Source organism: Aotus nancymaae, unplaced genomic scaffold (assembly GCF_030222135.1).
Source record: "Aotus nancymaae isolate 86718 unplaced genomic scaffold, 86718_ANA_hifiasm-v0.15.2.pri h1tg000089l, whole genome shotgun sequence".
In the NCBI taxonomy this organism is placed as follows: Eukaryota; Metazoa; Chordata; class Mammalia; order Primates; family Aotidae; genus Aotus; species Aotus nancymaae.
Genome location: NW_026988504.1, coordinates 21,932,764 through 21,953,723, shown reverse-complemented (window position 1 = coordinate 21,953,723; position 20,960 = coordinate 21,932,764). Strand labels below are relative to the sequence as shown.

The following is a 20,960-nucleotide window of genomic DNA, read 5'->3' as shown; positions in this document are numbered from 1 at the left end:
TGCAGCAACCAGACATCCAACAGGTGTTTAAACCTGCTTTTTCTGTAGGCCAAATTCACATCCGTTTGTCAGGAGGGGATTGTCAACCGCTGTCCAGCGTCTCTTTCTTCTTCGGGACTATCCCAAGAATGAACGTCAAGAACAGCCTTGATGTGGCAAAGCCAGCAGACGCCAAGAATGGCAAGTCCAATCGCTTGGCTTTGACAGTGTCAAAGGCATGATGACTGATGACTGTGTGTGAGGGTCGGCAGCGGTGGGGGCACTGCCTCCATCGTCCACGGCTGCCTGCTGCTTGCATCCTGGTGGGCCCACCTCATGCTGATCTCCAACACCGGAGGTTGTGGGAGTCGAAGAGTTTGCAGTTGTGGCTCAGTCACTAACTAGTGCTGAGACTGCGAGGCACTTCAGGTCTCTGTCAGTTTTCTCATCTATAAAATGGGGCCCATATCCTGCCCTTCCTATTCACCTAGGAGAGCGTGGGTATGAAGGCCCTCCAACGTCCCCAGCATATTTAGGGGATAGCTTTTACACATTTGATTAGAACCAAATAGGCGAAGACTGCAAAGAGCCAGGTGCTCATTACTTTCAGTAAACCTTCAGTACATCTGTCCCCACACTGGGACCGTGAGCAGGTTTGAGGCATGTAATACAAGGGGGAGGCAAAACTCCCTCATCAGACTTGCCATCAGGCTGATAGTCACTATTCAACACCTGGATGACTTGGCCCAAACTCATTCACCTCCTTGGACCCCAACTGACCCCTATACAATAGAATAGCATCGCTGGTTTGGTGAGATTAAAACCAGAAAATTATGCAGAGGTGCTGTCATTGTAAAGCTACAAGAAATTTGGAGTAATCTTACCATCTCCATTACCCATGATAAGTAAAAACAAAAAGTAAAGGAGGACTCACAGCATAAGGGTCTCCTGTCTTAATGAGATGTGTATTTTAACAGGTTTTGGGTCCCCAGGAGTCATCAGAGGAGCCTCTTGTGTCCTATAAGCCAGGGCTTGTCCTGGTCCTCTTCTGGTTCAGATAATTAGCTGGAGGTTAGGTGAGCCAGGATAAGGCAAGGGGCAGAGTCCGGCCCTGTTGCAGGCAGTGGACAGGGGGCACTTACTTGCTGGATAATCCTGGATAACTCACCAAGTCTATCAGAGCCTCAGTTTCTGAAGTTATAAAATAGGGAACAAAAGAATACTTAGCTTGTTACAGAGATTAGGAAAAAAATGTAGGTAAAGCACCTTGCTGACATTCAATAAAATGGTAATGGGTGTTCTCATATTCATTTATTCAATAACTACTTGCTAATATGAGACAGTGGGCTCAGAGAATAGGGTGGACAGTGATCAACACCCTCCCCCTACCCTTGTGGAGCTTCCAGCGTATGGGAGAAATTAGACAATTAAGTATGAACAATAATGTGAGATGCAGACTATAATGAGAACATGCAGGGGGAAGTGAGACTGGGGAGTGGCATGCTAGCTGAGGGCTGAAGGGACATTGGGAGCTTGTCTTGCAGGGGAGTTTCTCCTTGGATCTCAGAAGACAATCCCACAGGTCAGAGGGTCAACCTTGCTGAACAGTGCTGAGAGGTCATGGTAGGGTCTGGGCAGGCCCACCTTAATGAACACAAATGGGAAATATCTGGGGCACAGTTTCCTCATCTATAAAATCAGCACAGATGCTGGTAAGGGGAGATTGGTTTGGAATTGGCCCAACAAGAATTTCAAGGCCTAGAACCCTAACTTGAGCACTGGGTGCAGAATTTTTTTCTTGTGTGGAGGCAGAAAGTGATTCTAGGCTGATGTGATTGGAGTTGTGAAAATCAACAGGCTCTGTGTTCTTATGAGGTGTGTGAACATCTCACTATCTGATTTCTGAGACCACCGACCCCAGGTGCTCAAAAGGAAGCAGAGGGAATGTACATTCTCCCACCTGTACTCTTATCACTGCATAGCCTTTGCACCGAGGTGTGGCATTAGCTACTTTGTGACTTTTTGTTTCGTTTTGTTTTGAAATGGAGTCTTGCTCTTTTGCCCAGGCTAGAGTGCGATGGCACAATTTTGGCTCACTGCAACCTCCACCTCCTGGGTTCAAGTGATTCTCCTGCCTCAGCCTCCCAAGTAGCTGAGACTACACGTGCAAACCACCACATCCAGCTAATTTTTGTATTTTTAGTAGAGGCGAGGTTTCACCATATTGGCCAGGGTGGTATTGAACTCCTCATCTCAGGTGATCCACCTGCCTCAGCCTCCCAAAATGCTGGGATTATAGGTGTGAACCACCATGCCCAGCCTACTTTGGATATAGATCAATTTTAAAAGGTTTTTGAATCAAGCATCCACTTGGTTTAACAACAAGAGGTCATGGGTGGCCTTTTTTTTTTTTTTTTTTTTTTTAAGACAAGGTCTCACTCTGTTACCCAGGCTGGAGTGTAGTGGCGTGATCTCAGCTCACTGAAATCTCCACCTCCTGGACTCAAAGTGATTCTCCCACTTGAGCCTCCCAAGTAGCTGGGACCATAGGTGCACACCGCCATGCCTGGCTAATTTTTTTTTTTCCCGGAGATGAGGGTTTTGCCGTGTTGCCCAGGCTGGTCTTGAACTCCTAAGTGTAAGCCATCCACCCACCTCTGCTTCCGAAAGTGCTGGGATTACAGACATGAGCCACTATGCCTGGCCTAGGGTGGCCTTGACAGGAGCAGCTTCAGAGGAGTGGCAACAGCCAGATGACAGTGGGATATGAGGAAGTTGTAACAACTTTTAAGGTAATTTGGTTGTCAAAGGAAGCAAAGAAATGAAGTAGCAGCTGTAGGGGGGTAGATGGTTAAGAGAGGATTTTTAAGGATAGGAGAGTTTTAAATGATGATGGGAAGGAGCCAATATAGAATGAGCAGCTGGGCTGAGTGTGGTGGTTCATGCCTATAATTCTAGCACTTTGGGAGGCCAAGGTCGGAGGCTTGCTTGAGGCCAGGAGACAGAGACCAGCCTGGGCAATATAGTGAGACCCCATCACTAAGGAAAAACAAATATTGTATGTTATGCCTTGGTTGAGGAAGAAAAAATTTTTTTAAAAGAAAAATTAGCCTGGTGTGGTGACATATGCCCTGCAGTCCCAGCTACGTGGGAGGCTGAGGCAGGAGGATCACTTGAGCCCAGGAATTGGAGGCTTCAGTAAGCTATAATCATGCCACTGCACTCCAGCCTGGGCAACAGAGCAAGACCCTGTCTCATATATATATATATAGGGCCAGGCACGGTGGCTCACACCTGTAATCCCAGCACTTTGGGATGCCGAGGTGGGTGGATCATGAGGTCAGGAAATCGAGACCATCCTGGCTAACATGGTGAAACCCCGTCTCTACTAAAATACAAAAAATTAGCCAGATGTGATGGTGGGTGCCTGTAATCCCAGCTACTTGGGAGGCTGAGGCAGGAGAATCACTTGAACCCGGGAGGCGGAAGTTGCAGTGAACCAAGATTGCGCCACTGCACTCCAGCCTGGCAACAGAGTGAGACTCTGTCTCAAAACAAACAAACAAACAAACAAAACTGGGACAGTCCTGGACAAACAAGGACAGGTTGGTCGCCCTGGCAGGAGGGCATAGGATGCAGACAGAGCATCTTCCATGAAAGCAAGAAAGGAGAAGAGGAGGGGCACAGGTGCAGGGAAGTTTGTGATTTTATGGCGGAAAGTTGATGGAGTGAGGCTCCCTCTTGTGACTTCTGGCTCCTCTGTGGGGTAGTACACGTGATCACCCATTGGGTAGTTACCTTTACAATCTATCTCCTGCCCTTGCTGCTGGGGCTGCAGATCTATCTGCAGGTACTCAATAGATATTGGCTGAAGGAATCAGTGACTGAATGAGACTGGGGTAGATCTCACAGGTTGAGTCCTCTATAGAGAGACCCTGGAACAGAGATCAGTATGCAGGAAGTTTATTATTGAGTGCTCTTGGAATTAACACCTGTGTTTTGTTTTGTGGCAGGGTCTCGCTCTGTTGCCCAGGCTGGAGTGCAGTGGTGATTGCTCACTGTAGCCTTGAACCCCAGGGTCAAGTTCAACTTATCCTCCGACCTCAGTCTCCTGAATAGCTGGGAGCACAGGCACACACTATCATGCCTTGCTAGTTTTTTTTTTTTTTTTTTTAAGAGATAGAGGCTCACTATGTCACCGAGGCTGGTCTCAAACTCCTGGGTTCAAGCAATCCTCCCACCTTGGCCTCCCAAAGTGTTGAGATTACAGGCATAGAAGAGAAGGAAACAGGGTTAGGCAGAGGGAGAAGTCGAACTGAGAACTTTGAATCGGAAAAGGTGCTTCAGAGTTACCCTGTGTAGGGGATGGAGGGCAGGCAGGTAAAACCCCATGCTGGTCAGTTAAGGGAAGCAGGCTTCTCTGAGAAGGGTGCAGGACATTGAGGAAGGCAGTTCACATCAGCAGGGGAAATCCTGAAAGGGGGCTGCTAGCTGACAGCCAGCTGCTGGCAGCAATCTCTGGAGCTGGGGGACTAGATCCTTCAGTCCTGAAGGAGACCTGGGAAGTGCACTGCAGCATCCATCCAGCAGAGAAAGGTGAAAGTTTAAGGAGAGTGAGAGATGGTGAAACAACTGCTATTATGGTAGAATGGCCATTATGTGGCAGGCACAGTGTTACCATCCTGAGTGAGACAGCCCTGCTTGGAATATGCTCTCAGTCCAGCCTTGGAGGCTTTGGAACCTTTGGAGAGAGACCTGCTGGGGGAGTCCAGGAAGGCTTCATGAAAGAGCAGGCAATGGGCCTGGGCTTTAAGAATGAGCAAGCGTGGCCAGGTGCAGTGGCTCACACCTGTAATCCCAACATATTTGGAGGCCGAGGTGGGCAGATCACCTGAGGTTGGGAGTTTGAAACCAGCCTGACCAACATGGAGAAACCTCTACTAAAAATACAAAATTAGCCAGGTGTGGTGGCACAAGCCTGTAATCCCAGCTACTCGGAAGGCTGAGGCAGGAGAATCACTTGAACCTGGGAGGCGGAGGTTGCGGTGAGCCGAGATTGTGCCATTGCACTCCAGCCTGGGCAGGAAGAGCAGCGAAACTCTGTCTAAAAAAAAAGAATGAGCAGGTGTTCTGTAGGCATCAGAGTAGCCAAGGGCCTAGCACTCTGGTCAGGCAGGGAGAGGTCTGTAACTATTCTAGCCCAGGCAGTTTTCCTAGTCCAGGCCAATGCTTAAACACTCAGGGAGCAAGGCCTGAGATGGATAAGAAACCATCTAGAGTGAGGCGCGGTGGCTCACGCCTGTAATCCCAGCACTTTGGGAGACAGAGGCAGGGGAATCTCTTAAGCCTGGAGTTCAAAACCGGCCTGAGCAACATGGTGAAACCTCATTTCTACAAAAAACACAAAAACAACAAATCTTTTCTTTTTCTGTTTTTTGAAGAGCCCTCAAGGCCTGGGAAGGAGCCCTCAAATTTTCCTTTCATCATCTGGGAAAAGGCAGGAGCCCCATCCCCTGAAGAAGTTGTTTTCTGGGTGGTTTCTTTCTTTCTTTACTATTTTTATTTTTTTAAATGGAGTATAGCTGTCACCCAGGTTGGGGTGCAGTGGCACTATCATAGCTCACTGCAGCCTCAAACTCCTGGATTTAAGTGATCCTCCCACTCAGACTCCTGAGGAGCTGAGACTACAGGCTTGCGCTACCATGCCTGGCTAATTTAAACAATTTTTTTTTGTAGAGACAAGGTCTTTCTTTGCTACCCAGGCTAGTCTCAAATTCCTGGCTTCAAGTGATCCTCCCGCCTTAGCCTCATGAAGTGCTGGGATTACAGGCGTGAGCCACCATACTTAGCTTTCTTTCTTTTTAAAATCCCACATACAACCATTCCCAATCTGGGTGGTTTCTTTTTTCTTTTCTTTCTTTTTTTTTTTTGAGACACAGTCTCCCTCTGTTCCCCAGGCTGGAGTGCAGTGGTATGATCTCCACTCACTGCAACCTCTGCCTCCTAGGTTTAAGCAATTCTTCTGCCTCAGCCTCCCGAGTAGCTGGGATTACAGGTGTGCAGCACTACGCCTGGTTAATTTTGTATTTTTAGTAGAGATGGGATTTCACCATGTTGGCCAGGCTGGTCACAAACTCTTGAGCTCAGGTGATCCACCCACCTCAGCCTCCCAAAGTGCTGGGATTACAGGTGTGAGTCACAATGCCCAGCCTTTTTTTTCTTTCCTTTTCTTTTTATGTGTTTTAAAGATAAGATCTCACTCTGGCTAGGTGTGGTGACTCACACCTGTAATTCCAGCACTTTGGTAGGCCGAGGCAGGTGGATCACCTAAGGTCAGGAGTTCAAGATCAGACTGGCCAACATGATAAAACCCCATCTCTCCTAAAAACAAAAAAATTAGCTGGGCATGGTGGTGGGCACCTGTAATCCTAGCTACTTGGGAGGCTGAAATGGGAGAATCACTTGAACCCAGGAGGCAGAGGTTGTAGTGAGCCAAGATTACACCATTGCACTCCAGCCTGGGTGACAAGAACAAAACTCTGTTTTTTTTTTTGTTTGTTTGTTTTTTTTAAAGATCTCACTCTGTTGCCCAGGCTGGAGCATAGTGCTGCAATCATGGCTCACTACATCTCAACCTCCCAGGCTCAAGTGATCCTCCCACCTCAGCCTCCTGAGTAGCTGGGACTACAGGTGTGCACCACCACACCTGGCTAATTTATTGTTTTTGTATTTTTTATAGAAATGGAGTTTCACCATCTTTCCCAGGCTGGTTTTGAACTCCTGGGCTCCAGAGATCCACCCGCCTCGGCCTCCCAAAGTGCTGGGATTACAGAGCCACTGTGCCTCACTCTAGATGGTTTCTTATTCATCTCTGGATCCTTAGCCGAGCTAGAGCCTTACCCATAGGAGATGTTCAGTAACATGTGTTGAAACGAGATGAGCTGAGATAGGAACAGATGGGTGGGCCAGGGCCTCAGGGCTCTCCCTGTACTCTCACCCCAAATTGGAGGCCACAGAGCAGAAGAGTGAGCAGATCCACACTGGAGAGAAGAGGACTCAGAGCTCTCCATTCTCAGTACTTAGCTCCATCTCCTGGGTACCCCAATCCAAACCTCCCCTAGTGCCCTACACTCACTTTGGGATGAGATTCAGGGTAGGAGAACAACCTAGGTGTCTTCTATGATCATCATCTCCGTCCCAGCACTGAAGTGCAGTCAAAAGAACTTTAAATCCTGGGGCTCAGGAAACTTAGGTTGTACTAATAAAATGCAGTTGCATTGTGCTTGGTTACTTCCAAAACAGGTTCTCATCTGCTGCCCCATAGTAGTCCTTCAAGTAGAAAATTTAATTATCCAGCCCCATTTTGTAGAAGGGGAAACTGAGGCTCACAGAGATTAAAGTGTCTTTTCCTGAAACACTGAGCATGATCAGGGCTTGAACCCAATTCTTTTTTTTTTTTTTTTTGAGGTGGAGTCTCGCTCTGTTGTCCAGTCTGGAGGGCAGTGGTACGATCTTGGCTCACTGTAACCTCCGCCTCCCAGGTTCAAGTGATTCTCCTGCCTCAGCCTCCCGAGTAGCTGGAATTATAGGCATGCACCACCATGTCTGGCTAATTTTTGTCTTTTTAGTAGAGACGGGAGTTTCACCATGTTGGCCAGGCTGGTCTCAAACTCCTGACCTCAAGTGATCCACCCACCTTGGCCTCCCAAAGTTCTGGGATTACAGATGTGAGCCACTGTGCCCGGCTGAACCCAGTTCTTCTGTCTTCACTTCCTGTGTGTCCACTGGGTCCTGCTATCTCCTTTTCTAGCTCTGCCCTGAGCCAACCCAGTCAACTTTGGCTTCCTCTCTGGGTCTTAGTGTTTCTAGCTGCGTAATGAGAGTGGCCATTCTGTGGTGTTGATTCGCAATTTTGGCAGATGGCACAAATGAATGGAGAGCATGGGGTAGGTAGCCCTCTGGCTCCTTTGTCCCCCAGTCCCAGCTGCCCCCTCTCAGTATCCCTTCCAACCCCTTCCAGTTCTAAACGTGTAGACTTTTCACTTCCACTTTATTATCACCTCATTTGTAGGATTCTAAGATTTATTATCTGGAAGGGAGTGAGGAACTCACACCTCCAGTTCCGCTTTTCAAATATACCATCATCACGTGTGAAAATAACCTTATTAACAGCATCTAACCTTCTACAGTTTTGTCTGGGGGGCACCCACATAAATAATTGCAGAAGGAACCAGGGCATGGGCAACAACACAGCTAGCTGGGGTGGTGTGGCCTCTGGACCCCTGGAACTTTCTCCTAGCCCTTAGGGGTCCTGGAGCTGCTGTCAGGGTCAGCAGAACTCAGACGAGGCCTAGAGCAGCTTTCAGCAATTGACTGCCTTCTCTGGGTCTCCGCCTCCTGCCTCCTCCTCTGGTGCTCAGAGCTTCTCCAGAAAACAGCTCCTGGGTCTCCCCAGCTCCCCTGTCTCCTGGATGCTTGTCCACGATTGATTCTCTGGGCAGCTCCCCCTCTAAGCAGTAAATGAAATATTGGTTACCAAGAGTGAGGCGGGAGGCAATTAACCCTTAGACCTCACCGTGGCAGATGTGTCCGTAGCAAGCTGAAGTGGAGAGCCGGGCACACCTGCCTGGCCTTCCTGCAAAGTCATCCAATTAGGGCAGCCCCCAGCAGTGGGTCTGCTGCCCCCTCTGGTCCCATAACCCCAGAAACCAGGGCAGCACCAGCTCCTAGGGCTGGTAGCTGCCTGGGCACAGGATGACCTGCCATTTCTCGTGTGGGAGAACTCCAGGGGCACCTCCGTCCTCACACTCCTCCTGGCAGGGATATTATTCATTAATTAATCACACATCTTCCTAAAGGGGAGGCAGCCGGGGGCGGTTTGTTGCTTCTCCTCCAAAGTGGACACGCCATTCTGACTGTCCAGCTCCTTCCCACCACCCACACAGCCCTGCTTCCTGGAATGTTCCTGTGCCAGAAAAAACCCTGACTGAAGAAGAGGGAGACACATGCCCTGCTTTCAGGGAACCCCACTAGAAAAGACAGACACAGCCTCTGCTCTCAGAGAGCCTACAGTTAGATAAGAAGACAGTCTCTCCTTCAGGCAACCCCAGTCTGGGGGTGGAGACTGCCCTTTCTCAGAAAGTTCTAGTTTAATAGAAGAAGAGGGGGCCGGGCGCGGTGGCTCACGCCTGTAATCCCAGCAGTTTGGGAGGCCATGGTGGGCAGATCAAAAGGGCAGGAGATCGAGACCATCCTGGCCAACATGGTGAATCCCCGACTCTACTAAAAATACAAAAATTAGCTGGGTGCGGTGGTGTGTGCCTGTAGTCCCAGCTACTTGGGAGGCTGAGGCAGGAGAATCACTTGAACCCAGGAGGCGGAGGTTGCAGTGAGCTGAGATCTTGCCACTGCACTCAAGCCTGGCAACAGAGTAAGACTCTGTCTCAAAAAAACAAAAAAGAAAGAAAGAAAAGAAAAAGCAAAAGCACAGTGTCTACCCCTCAGAACCGCACGTGGAAGCCAATCTTTGCATCTAGAAATCCCCAAATCCCTGGTCTTGATGGAGATACACACCCCAGGCTCAAGGAGCTGACAATTTGAAGAGAAAACACAATCTTTGTCTTTGAGGCCCTCTAGTCTGATGCAGGAGATATTCGCCTTACCTTTAGGACACTTCCCAAATTGATGGTGGAGACACAGTCCTTGCCCTCAGGTGTCCCAAGTCTGAGGAAAAAAGACAGACTTTGCCCTTGAGGAGCCCCAGTTTGATGGGAAGCATTTCCCTAGAAGGTTCCCCTGCAGCTGGGATGTGGGCTGAGTGACAAGCAGCTGGCAAGCTGGCACTGCAGGACACTTCTGGTGCCCTTCAAAGGTCAAAAAAGTCCTTGGCTTCAGTCCAGCCCCAGCTGTGCCACCACCTTACTGCATGACCGTGGGCAAGTCACGAATCTTCTTCAGACTATGGTTTCCTCACCTACAAAATGGAGATGTTAGCCCCATCTCTCAAAATAACATGAGGATTGTCAAGTCGCCAGAAAGGAAAGAAAGCAGGCTGGCCAGCCAGCAGGCCGGCACGCACTACAGAAAAGATTAACATGCCTTTTCTTGTAACAGAGGTCATGGATCAGTCTGGTGGCCTCTGGGAAGGGTGGGGAGCCCTTCAGGTGTGGTGGCTGGGTAATTCCAGGCCCGAATGGTCATTAGAGAACCCGGGGCTGTGGGCAGCACTGGGGGGCCAAAGGAGTGCCTTCTAATCTAATCACTCTCCCTACTGAGACTCTCATTCCAGCCAGACCTGCTAGGGATTTTATTGGGTTTGTGGGGACCCGCAGATTTTAATCTCCAGACCCCACAGGGAAGGAACAAGCATTAAGCTAATTTTATTCAATGGCCACAGCTGGCAGTAGGGGAAGTAGGGAAAAGAAGGGAGGATAAAGAAAGTCATTCAAGTCTGCCAGCCATGACAAGGGTCTATACATGAGGCCTGGCTGGGAGGGAGGCCACTCCTCCTTCCTGTCTCTCCAGCTGAGCTAGACTGGGGAGGGGAGGCCAGATGGGACCTTTCCTCAATGTAGAGCCTTGGGATTCTCCAAGAGGCTCAGCCCATGGCTGCTGCCCAGGGCAGATGCTTGTAAATCCATCAGGCCCCTGCAGGGCTGGGGTGGGAGTGGAAGGCCTGGGCTCAGGCTGCCCCGGTGCCATCCTTAGATCTGCTTTCGAGATCCTAACACTATGAAATATGGCATACCCGGTAAGAGTATGGTCTTTGGTTTAAAACTGGCATTTAGCTGTTTTTAGCTCTGTGATCTTGGCAAGCTGCTTAGCCTCTCTGAGCCTCAGTTTCCCCACCTAAAATGGATAAAATAACAGCATAATTTTAAAGGGCATGAGATCATTTCCTATAGATCTACTGCCCACCCCCGCACACATTATCCACGAGATAATATTTATAAAGTTCCTACATAGAACCTGACATATAGTGGGCACTCTCTCAATATTAGCTGTTGTTATCTAGAAATGCCCTGTGTGACATCGCCCCCAGTTACAGGAAGTGAGGATGGCAGTGGTGGGGTAAGGGGACTTGGTTATGTCTTGGATTTTCTTTCTCTCTCTCCTTCCTTCCTTCCTCTCTTCTTCCTTCCTTCCTTTCTCTCTTTTCTTTCTTCCTTCCTTCCTCTTTCTTTCTCTCTTTCTTTCTCTTTCATTCTTCTTTCTTTCTTTCTCTTTCTTTCTTTCTCCTTGCTTGCTGGCTGGAGTCTTGTTCTGTCACCCAGGCTGGAGTGCAATGGTGAGATCTTGGCTCATTGCAACCTCCACCTCCTGGGTTCCAAGGATTCTCCTGCCTCAGCCTCCCAAGTAGCTGGGATTACAGGTATCTGCCACCATGCCCAGCTAATTTTTGTATTTTTAGTACAGACAGGGTTTCACCATGTTGGCTAAGCTGTTTTCAAACTCCTAACCTCGAGTGATCCTCCTGCCTCAGCCTCTCAAAGTGCTGGAATTACAAGTGTGAGCCACTGTGCCTGGTCATGTCTTGGATTTTCGAGTGCAATCACAGAACTTAGAAACTGTGTAAGCAAGATATTTAATCTCCCTGCAAAAATAAAATCTATGTCCAACCTCTCAGGGCTGTTTGGAAAACTTGAGATAACATACTTGAAAGCCTTTTGCAAGTTAAAGTTATATATAAATAATAAAAGCTATGTTTATTGAGCACATAAAAATGTACCTCTAATCCTCAGTCAAGTGAGGTAGGTCTCCTTACCTATGTTTATTGATGAGAAAACTGAGGCACAGAGGTCAAGTGCATAGACCAAGATCAACCAGCCTTTAGTCCAAAGCATGTTCCTTTCTATGGCTGTCACTAATCCCAACTTGAGTTGAGAGAAGTGACTTGCCCAGGATCATACACCGTGGCCCAGGGCAGGACCCAGGTCTCCTAGTTTAAAGATCACCTGTGCTTGTGGAATGCCGATGCCACTTTCAGCAAGGCAAAAATGGTACTTGTCCACCATGGAAGATGATGAAGTAACTGGGCTGCTTCCCCTCCCAGCTGCCCAGACCCACTTGGGCTGTGGTGGGCATCGAGCCCTTTGGCAACGTCCTCCTGGAGCAACTCTGGCTCTGGCACCTGGTTTCCCCTAGAAACTTCCACCAGACCCCTTCCTAATCTGGAAGAGGGCACGGTCCTCGGCCCCTCCTGTAGCCCACCCCAGGGCACAGAGTGAAACCCCCGCGGGGTGGAAATGTTTTTATTATAGCTTTGGTCAGACGGGGCACAGCCGGGCGGGGGCTCTGAGGGTGCTGGGAAGCTATCCAGCCCCCAACTCCCCCCTCCCCCAGGCGCGCCACCCCGGAGGGGGCCGAGGGCAGCTCATCTCAGAGCGCAGGAAGCAACCCGCCGCCGCGAACTCTCCCCAGGCAGGGGCAGGCTGGCAGGCGGGGTGGGCAGTAAACAGTCCTATTGTACAAATATACAGTGAGGGCCGGGCGGGTGCGGTCAACCCCGGCTCCCGGAAACCGGGACCAGGACCGGGTGCTTTATGTGCTGGGCCCGGCTCTGCAGCGAGCCGGCGGGAGGGCCTAGCTGTGGCCCAGGCGGTGGTGAGCGCGGGCCAGGGGCGTCATAGCCGGGGAGGGCCAGGCTGCGAGCGGGTGGGGGGGCGCGGGGGCAGGTCACCGCCTGCCCCACCCGGAGGGGACCCCAGGGGGTGAGGGACGTGGGTGGAGGGAGACGTGGGGGGCTCAGTCGGAGTAGATGATGAAGCCGGAGAACGTGCTGTATTTGTTGCTGTTGCCGCCGTGTGCTTTGCCTCCGTCGAGCTTGATAAAGACCTCGTCGCCGGCGTCCAGGTGCAGAATCACGCTGTTGCTAGCATAGTCGTAGTTCTGGTCCGCGTCCTGGGCAATAGCACTGGCCCGCACCTGCCGGTGGGGGACACAGGAGGGAGGGCGAGAGGGGAAGGAGGACGAGAAGGGAGGGAGGTGAGGTAGTCCCGTGGGGAGGATCAGTGGACCCTGAAACCTGGCCTCCAGCCTCACCTCATCCCATCTGGCCCCCTTCCAATCATACATAGCTTGTCTCAGGAGAGGAGCAGAGGGGAGCCCTGGATTTCTAGGGCAGGTCTGATCTGGGCCTGAATGGGAGTCAAGGCAGAGTCTTCCTCCTTAACTCCTGTGGGGCTTTCCATCCCGCCGGCAAGAACCTCAATACCTCCAGGAAGCCTGGAAGCCCTTCCTTGAAAAGAGGAATTCTCTGGACCTCCAGGGGATGGAGGGCCTTCCCTTCTCTCATCATTCCTTTCTCTCTGTTTTCATAATGATGCCACTGCTTCAGCCACACCCACTGGATCTTATGTCAGTGGATGGACACAAGGGTACACCTTGGCCCCACAGGTGAGGTGGCTGGACCAATGCCAGGCTGCCAGTCAGCAACCACCCTGGAACTAGGGCCAGGTCTTTGGTCTGAGGTGTGTCTTAGAGTCTCTCATGCTGTAGCAGTGCCAGACGGAAAAGCATGGCCAGATGGAAGGCCTCCCAGCGTTTAGAAGGGGCCTGGGTGCCAGCCTCCGTGGAGCTGTAGCTAGATACTGTCACTACCTACCCAAAGAGGACTTGTAGCCCCTCCTGCCTCACCCCAGGGTGGTAGAAAGGAAGTGGGTGGGAAGAAGGGAATCCAGGCCTTAACTTCTCTCTGGGATTCTCAGTCTGATGTGACATCCTTGCTGGTCCCTGCCTTGATGGGAGATGGGGAGGGACAGGCAGGATAATGAGTCAAGGGAGCACCAGTATTTGGGCTTGGAGCCTGCTGTCACTTTTGGGGGCTCTGACTGTAATCATAAGAGATTGTGTGGTGGCTCACGCCTGTAATCCCAGCACTTTGGGAGGGTGGATCATTTGAGGTCAGGAGTTCGAGACCAGCCTGGCCAACTTGTACTAAAAATACAAAAATTAGCCAGGTGTAGTGGCACACACCTGTAATCCCAGCTACTTGGGAGGCTGAGGCAGGAGAATCACTTGAACCCAGGAGACAGAGGCTGCAGCGAGCCAAGACTGCACCACTGCACTCCAGCCTGGGAGACAGACTCAGTCTCAAAAAAAAAAAAAAAAGAGAGAGAGAGAGAGATTGTATGGTGGTGAACAAATGATCTACAGACATTCTTCTAACAGCTATGGAAACACAAGGCCTGAGTGTGAAGATGGGGCCTCTCCAGGGTATCCTGGGTAGAGACCTGGAAGAGAATGGCCCTCTCCAGGACCGTGGGTTGTGGTAAGGGGAGGCTGCACTGAGTGGGGTCCTCTCAGCCAGGTTTCTCCATGGCCCCTCTCTATCCTGTCCCTTCTCTGAAGGCAGCTTACCATCCCACCCCCCAGGGCTGAAGTCTGGGTAGAACCAAGCCACATTAGGGGAGGAGCCCATCCTCTCTCCTGGGCTGGAGGCAACACTGCAGGTCAGCTGTGCCAGAGCTGCTGACTCAGCCACGATGCTGTGATGAAGAGGACTGGACATATTTGCATGTGGGCCTCTGTTTAAAACCCATCTCCAGCCCCTTCTCTTCCCTCAACCTCTTCTTCCCCAGCTTGAGAAGAAACTTTGTGTGTGCTTAGCTGGGAACACTGGTCTAGTTAAAGGTTGGGGGGGATAAGTGAGGGGGGAGGTGCTGTCTGCAAAAGAGCTCAGTTTCTCTGTCTAGAAAATGGATGAGAAGATGTTGCCTCACCACTGCCACCTCTGTAAAAGTCTTTTGATGATGTAGAAAAAAAAATTTTGCTCTTGATGGGGCTTTGAGCTATTAGGGAAGAGCTGAAAGCAAGCAGCCAACTTCTGTATTGTTCCCTGAGCCCTAATCCTGGTAGTATTTATTATTACACATGCATTTCATTATCTTTGCTAATAAATTACTACTAATAACAATTATTTTTATTGCCCAGATTAATTTAGCCTTAACTCATTAAAACAGTGTGCTCCTTAATAGCCAAATCCACTGGAACAGAGTCATCTGTCATCAGGAATCTCCTGGTGATGTGACTGCATCAGAACTGTTATGCTTATGTTTATTATTTATTCATCACCATGATTGTTGCCGTAATTATCCTAATTATCCATGGAGGCAGAGAGAATTTATGCCCTTCCATCCTCAGACGGTAGGGGATCCAGGAATGGAACCCAGGGGTCCCAATTCTCTGCCTGACTGGAGATAGTTGAGGCCTGCAGCTCCTCCTGGGGTCCAAGGGGAAGTGTGGGGAATTGAGGTTGCCAAGGAAGCAGGAAAGCAGGTCTGGGCCTTGTCACGAGGGAGCGCTATAGAATGAGTTCCTTAATGGCTGCCAAGAGAGGAAACTGAGGCAATGGTCTGACCAAGGGAACTGGGTGAGGGGGTATCCAGGAAACATGTCCCTGCCCTCAGATCAATGCTGGGGTCTTAGGTGTGCAGATGTGGCTCCCACAGGGAAGCCAGCCTGGCCCATGGGGGACACTTTTACAGTGGCACATTTACAGTGCACATTACTTTTACAGAGCACATTTACAGTGCTCCCACTGTGCCAGGCACTCGGCTCTGTGTTGTGAAAGGCATTAGGGGGCCAGAGAGGATAGCCAGGGGGCCATCTGCCACCACCAGGGGTTTTTCTTTTTTGAGATAGAGTCTCGCTCTGTTGCTCAGGATAGAGTACAGTGGCACGATCTTGGCTTACTGCAACCTCCGCTTCCCAGAGGTTTACCTCAGCCTCCTGAATAGCTGAAATTATAGGCACCCACCATCACATCTGGCTTTTTTTTTTTTTTTTTGTATTTTTAGTAGAGACAGGGTTTCACCATATTGGACAGGCTGGTCTCGAACTCCTGACCTCCAGTGATCTGCCTGCCTTGGCCTCCCAAAGTGCTGGGATTATAGGCGTGAGGCACCGTGTCTCCTTAGGTCTTTATACCACCACCTTCAATTTACATACGCCAACTCTTCTCGCTGCAGTCAGACTCTGTTGTCAAACCCCTTGCACATTGGGGATACTCACACCCTCCTCCCTTGGATAAGCAGCACCCTGACCACAAGCCCTGGCACCTCCTCATAAAGCCCCCTGCCCAGTTTATTAATTTTGTGTCCTCTAACCCACCTGAACTGTGGATCTTGCAGGCAGTTGCAGGCAACTCACCACACCCAGGGCTCCACCGCCAACCCAGAACCCTTTCCCAGGCTCCTTGTATCCTAATAGCCAGGGCTTGGTGCCATCAGGGGTGTTGACTCAAGGCTACCCCTAAGGACAGGGGTCAGTGGACCTCAGATAAGGACCGAGGGAGCCTCAGTGCCAGGCTTGAAGATGGTGATCTCCATCCTGAACTTGCCTGGAGTAGAGGCAGAGCCCAGATTCTGCTCTGCCTCCCCAGAGAAATTCTGGAAGCCTCTCTGCAGGCAGGAAGCCAGGAAGGAAAAGCGCAGTGCTCAGGGTGGCCCCCGGTTCTGAAGTCATGGGAAGTACAAGCTTCTCTCTTCTGTTCCCATCCATTGGCTGGTCTTGCCATTTTTTTCTCTGCTTATTTAAATGTCCTTATCCACCTCTCAGCCACCTTTTCCCTATACTTGACATTTTATTTTCTCCCTAGCGGTATCTCCTCACCTTGGGGACCAAGGTTCACCATCTTCTCCCCCATATCAGGTTGGTCTGCGGCAGGGTAGGCCCTACTGATGCACTCCCTCCCAGCCAACACATTTGGGGACCGAAGTCATCAGTTGGGCTCCCAGCCCACCTTTAACACAGTATTCGTTGGGGTGTGTGGTTGTATGTTGCAACTGTTCCCCCTGCACAGGCCATGAGGTCTTGGACAGCAAGTGGATTGAACTACAAAGCCTCAAACCTGGCTCGTAGTAGAGGCTCAAACTAACAAGTGGGATGGCTAGTGAGATCAAATGAGTCTCTTGGGTAATTTGGAAGAAGTCATAAAGGACATGGGAGAGGGGGCTATAGGCCCCACTATTTCTCCTGGTTTTCTTTCCTTTTTTTTTTTTTTGAGACAGAGTCTCACTCTGTTGCCCAGGCTGGAGTGCAGTGCTGAGATCTCAGCTCATGGCAACCTCCACCTCCTGGGTTCAAGTGATTCTCTTGCCTCAGCCTCCCGAATAGCTGAGATTACAGGCATGCGCCATCACACCCGACTAATTTTTGTATTTTTAGTAGAGTCGGGGTTTTACCATGTTGGCCAGGCTGGTCTCGAACACCTGACCTCAGTTATCTGCCCATTTTGGCCTCCCAAAGTACTGGGATTACAAACGTGAGCCATTGCACCTGGCCTCTCCTGGTTTTCTTTAGAGGGGGCTGGTCTGAGTAACTATTAAAGTGCTGAGCCTTTGAAACCCGTAGTTAAAGCCACCTCCTTTTTTCCTACTAGCCTGTGGTCCCATCTCCAGTGAGCACCCCTTCATCAGATTCTGTCAACATCCTGCCCCTGCTGGAGGGAAAAGGACCTTTTGAGATGGTTTTACCTCCCAGCGACTGAAGCAAGTTCCCCACTTTAAGCACACAGCATCTCTGGGGCCTCCTTTTGCCTCATCTCTGGGGACCTGCTGGGACCTCCTGAGGTGGTGCAGGATCTAGGGCCAACCTGTAGCCCAGTGACTGCCTCCCTATCCAGGCAAGTCCCCAACCCCCTGAAACCTCAGCTCTGTGTCAGCCCAAACTTCTTTGGGGAAGGAAGACATTCCATTGATGAAGGTGACATTGCTGCATCCCTTATTGGTGATTAATAGGGGGAATCATGGGACTGTCTGCAGAATAAGCCTTTGCTGGATACTGAGGCCTCCCATTTGATCAGGAACCAAGGACAAAGAGGAAAGACATGGGGATGCCTGATAGACACAAGTGGGAGAGAGAGACATACAAGGAATAGGGGAGTGGGGTTAGACCCAGGGAGGAAAGGCCAGAAACCCAGGGAGAGATGGACAAGAAACAGAAAAATAGAAGAAAGAGGCAGGGGAGAGGCAGAAACCAGAGGAAAGGTGTTGGGGGGTCGGGGGGCAGCCAGGCAGAGGAAAGAGAAGAAGGGCTGCCTTATAAGCACCTGGCAGGCTTTCTGCTCACTTTCCCTGCTTGTCCCTGCCCCCAAGACTTGCAGACACACAGGCTGGCAGAGTCTCAGGGCAGTGCTGCCTTGGGAAGGGTTCCAACAAGGTCTTGCGTCTCAATCGTGGGAGATCCCTTCTCAACTTCCACTGGCTCAGCTTTAGTTCTGACCAGGGGTCCCCTTCTTCCAAGAGAATGCTCAGCCTGACCACATCTCCAGGCACCAGGCCACTACTGGGAAGGGAGGTGTATCAAGAGAGCTGCCTAAAGTTGTCACCCCGGGGCAGGGCTGGGTGGAGGTTAGTCCTGGGGTTGGCCATTCCAAGGAGAGCACATGCAAGTCCTGGTACCAGAGTCCCTGTACTAAAGTCCCCGGCACACTCTGTGCTTTCCAGCTCCAGCGTCTGGGATGGGGACAGGGAATGGAGAGGATCTCATGGACTCCAGAGTCAGGAGGGGCTGAAACTGGGAGACCAAGAGGAGGGTGAGTTTCCATCTCTTCCCTCGGCCTCAGAGGGAAAAACTCCCCCGCGCCCCAAAGGCTGCCTTCTTGTTCTGGGTAGCTCTGCCACAGAGGGAAAGAGCTCCCCAACTCCCGGATTTTGCCAAGGATGTCAGATCCCCCCAGTGGTTCCTTCTCGAGGGCAAGGGACAGGGGACGCACTACAGCCAAGGCTCTAAGCACCGGGCTCCCTTTGCCTTTGTGCCCTAGACATTTCCTGCAGCCGGCCTCCTTCGCGTGCACGCAAGGCCACGCGCCTAGGCTCCCGCGGGCGCGGGCGCGGATGCTGCTTCTCCCTATTCCATGCGCCGGAGCCCATCCTTGCCCTCCTCCCCTTATCGCCAGTTGGTGTCGGCCTGAATCTACTTCCCAAGGGGCAAGCTCCCAAGGGCAAGTCGGTGCACCTGGGAGCCCTGAGCTCTGACTAGTTGGGTTTATTTCCTGAATTTCTAGCAACGTTCCAGAAGGTGCCCAGCAGCGTCTGTCTTGGAGCGGGGACCCAGGAACTGAGGATCGGAGGTGTCCGCTGGCTCCGATCATTCCTACATGTGACGCCTAAGCCGGACGCTGTTGGGTGGGGTCTCCACCTGCATCCGCCTGGCGCCCCCGCCAACTCCGATCAGGTACCTATTTGCCCCGGGCTCCCTGGGTGCCCTGCCCCCAGGCCAGCCCCATGCCCCGCCTGGCCCACCTGGCCGTTCTTGCAGAGGTCCGCCCACATACTGGTGCCGTCGCCGCCGCGCATGAGGACATGGTAGGTGAAAAAGTAGGTGCCGGGAATGTTGCACGTAAACTTGCCGCTGGCCGCGTCGTAGTTGTTGCCTAGGTTGGTGACCACGTCGTCAAACTTGAGCACCTCGTAACCCTCGTGGGGGTTCTTGAGGCCGGCGTAGAAGGCCACGCGCGGCACCGTGGTGTAGGTGGCTGTGCTGATGGCGCCGCTGCCCCCTGCTCCCGGCAGCCCCGGAGGGCCCGGCTTGCCTGGCTCACCCTTCTCCCCCGGTGGCCCCACAGGGCCAGGAGGACCTGGGTCCCCGGGAGGCCCCGGAGGGCCGGGCTTGCCGGTGCGGCCCGGCTTCCCCTGGGGGCCCTGCACCAGCGTGGAAGGCGGGGGCGCGCCGCTCTGCTCGCTCAGGGCGTCGCCGCCGTCGGGCCGCGCGCCGGCGCCGGGGCCCCGCGCGGGGTAGGGGTCGCACACCATGCGGCAGGTGCCCAGCATCTCATAGTGGCCGTCCGGGCCGCCCGAGCTCACCAGCACCGGGATGAGCACCACCAGCACCAGCAGCATCACCACGCCCGCAGCGGCCGCTAGCAGCGTCTTCCGGCCCGCGCGGAGCCTGGGGAGCGCCGGGCCGCCCGGCCGCGCCGTCGGGGCAATGGTGCCGGCGGGCAGGGGGCGCGGGCTACGCGCCCGCGCTCAAGGGCGGTCCCGCGGGGCTGCAGGCATGGGGCCGGGCCCGGGGCGCCGCGCTGCGCTGACTGCGCTGCGGAGCCCAGCCGCCGGCTCCGGCCTCGCGCCTCCCTCCTGCTGCGCTGCTGGACTGAGCGCCGCGGCCGCCGCCTCCTGCCTCCCGCCTCCCGCCTCCCGCCTGGCTCCTCCCGCCTCCTCGCGCGCGGGCCACCGCCCCCTCGGCCGGGCCCCGCCCCGACCGCTCCGCGAGGCTCCGGGCGCACGAGGGGTGGGGCTGCGGGCGGGGCCGGCTCCTAATTGGGCCGCGGGCTCCTCGAGGTGGGCGGGGCATAAGGGGGCGGGGCCGCGGGGACACCCGCGGGAGCTGGGAGAGGAAAGGGGAGACTGAGGACGCGGAGACAGAGACTTGGAAATGGGGTTGGGGCTGAAGTCCGAGAGACCCGAGAGGCGTTCCGAGGGAAGGGGAGAGTGGGGACCAAAGAGCGAACGAGAGAGAGGGCCACGGGGAGAGCTAGAGAGCGCCGAGGGGGATCGGGAGAGGAGAGGCCTCGAGGGTCGGTCACTAGGAAAACTGTGAGGGACGGGGGTCGCCACAGGCCAAGACTCGCAGGGGGCGGAAGCGAAAGGGTAGCTCCCGGGTCTGCAGGGCACAAAGAGAGCGATTGAGGGGAGGACGGAGCGGGGAGCGGGAAGGTAGGATGAGAAAGGGGGTTATGACGGGAAGAGGATACGGAGGGGACCCTTTGGCACTCAGGCCTCGCAGACCACCCGTCTGGGTGATCGGGGATCGGATGAATGCCTGTCCAGGGGCCCAGCGGAGCCCGAGTCCTGAGGGCAGCCTCTTCCTTTCTGGCTCTGGCTGTTCTGGGTCCCGCCTTCCCCGGGAAGTGGTAGGAGCTTCAACCGCCTCCTCGCCTCTGCCCCTTCCTCACCGAACTGTCGCCAGGCTGCTTTTTCCTAGGCCCTTTTCTTCCATCTCCCTCTGTTCAATTCCTTTATCTCTCTGCCTCTAGACCA

The 20,960-nt window shown here is 52.7% G+C and overlaps 1 protein-coding gene across 1 annotated transcript; it reads right to left on the bottom strand.

Annotated features, from left to right (window-relative positions):
* Positions 1-12,213: 12,213 nt before the first annotated feature.
* Positions 12,214-20,075, bottom strand: C1QL1 (complement C1q like 1). Its single transcript, XM_021673711.2, has 2 exons — positions 19,224-20,075; positions 12,214-12,903 (listed from the first exon to the last, which is right to left on the bottom strand). The coding sequence occupies exons 1-2, from the start codon at positions 19,818-19,820 to the stop codon at positions 12,724-12,726; spliced, it is 777 nt and encodes a 258-aa protein (XP_021529386.2). The 5' UTR covers positions 19,821-20,075; the 3' UTR covers positions 12,214-12,723.
* Between the last annotated feature and the right edge of the window lie 885 nt (positions 20,076-20,960).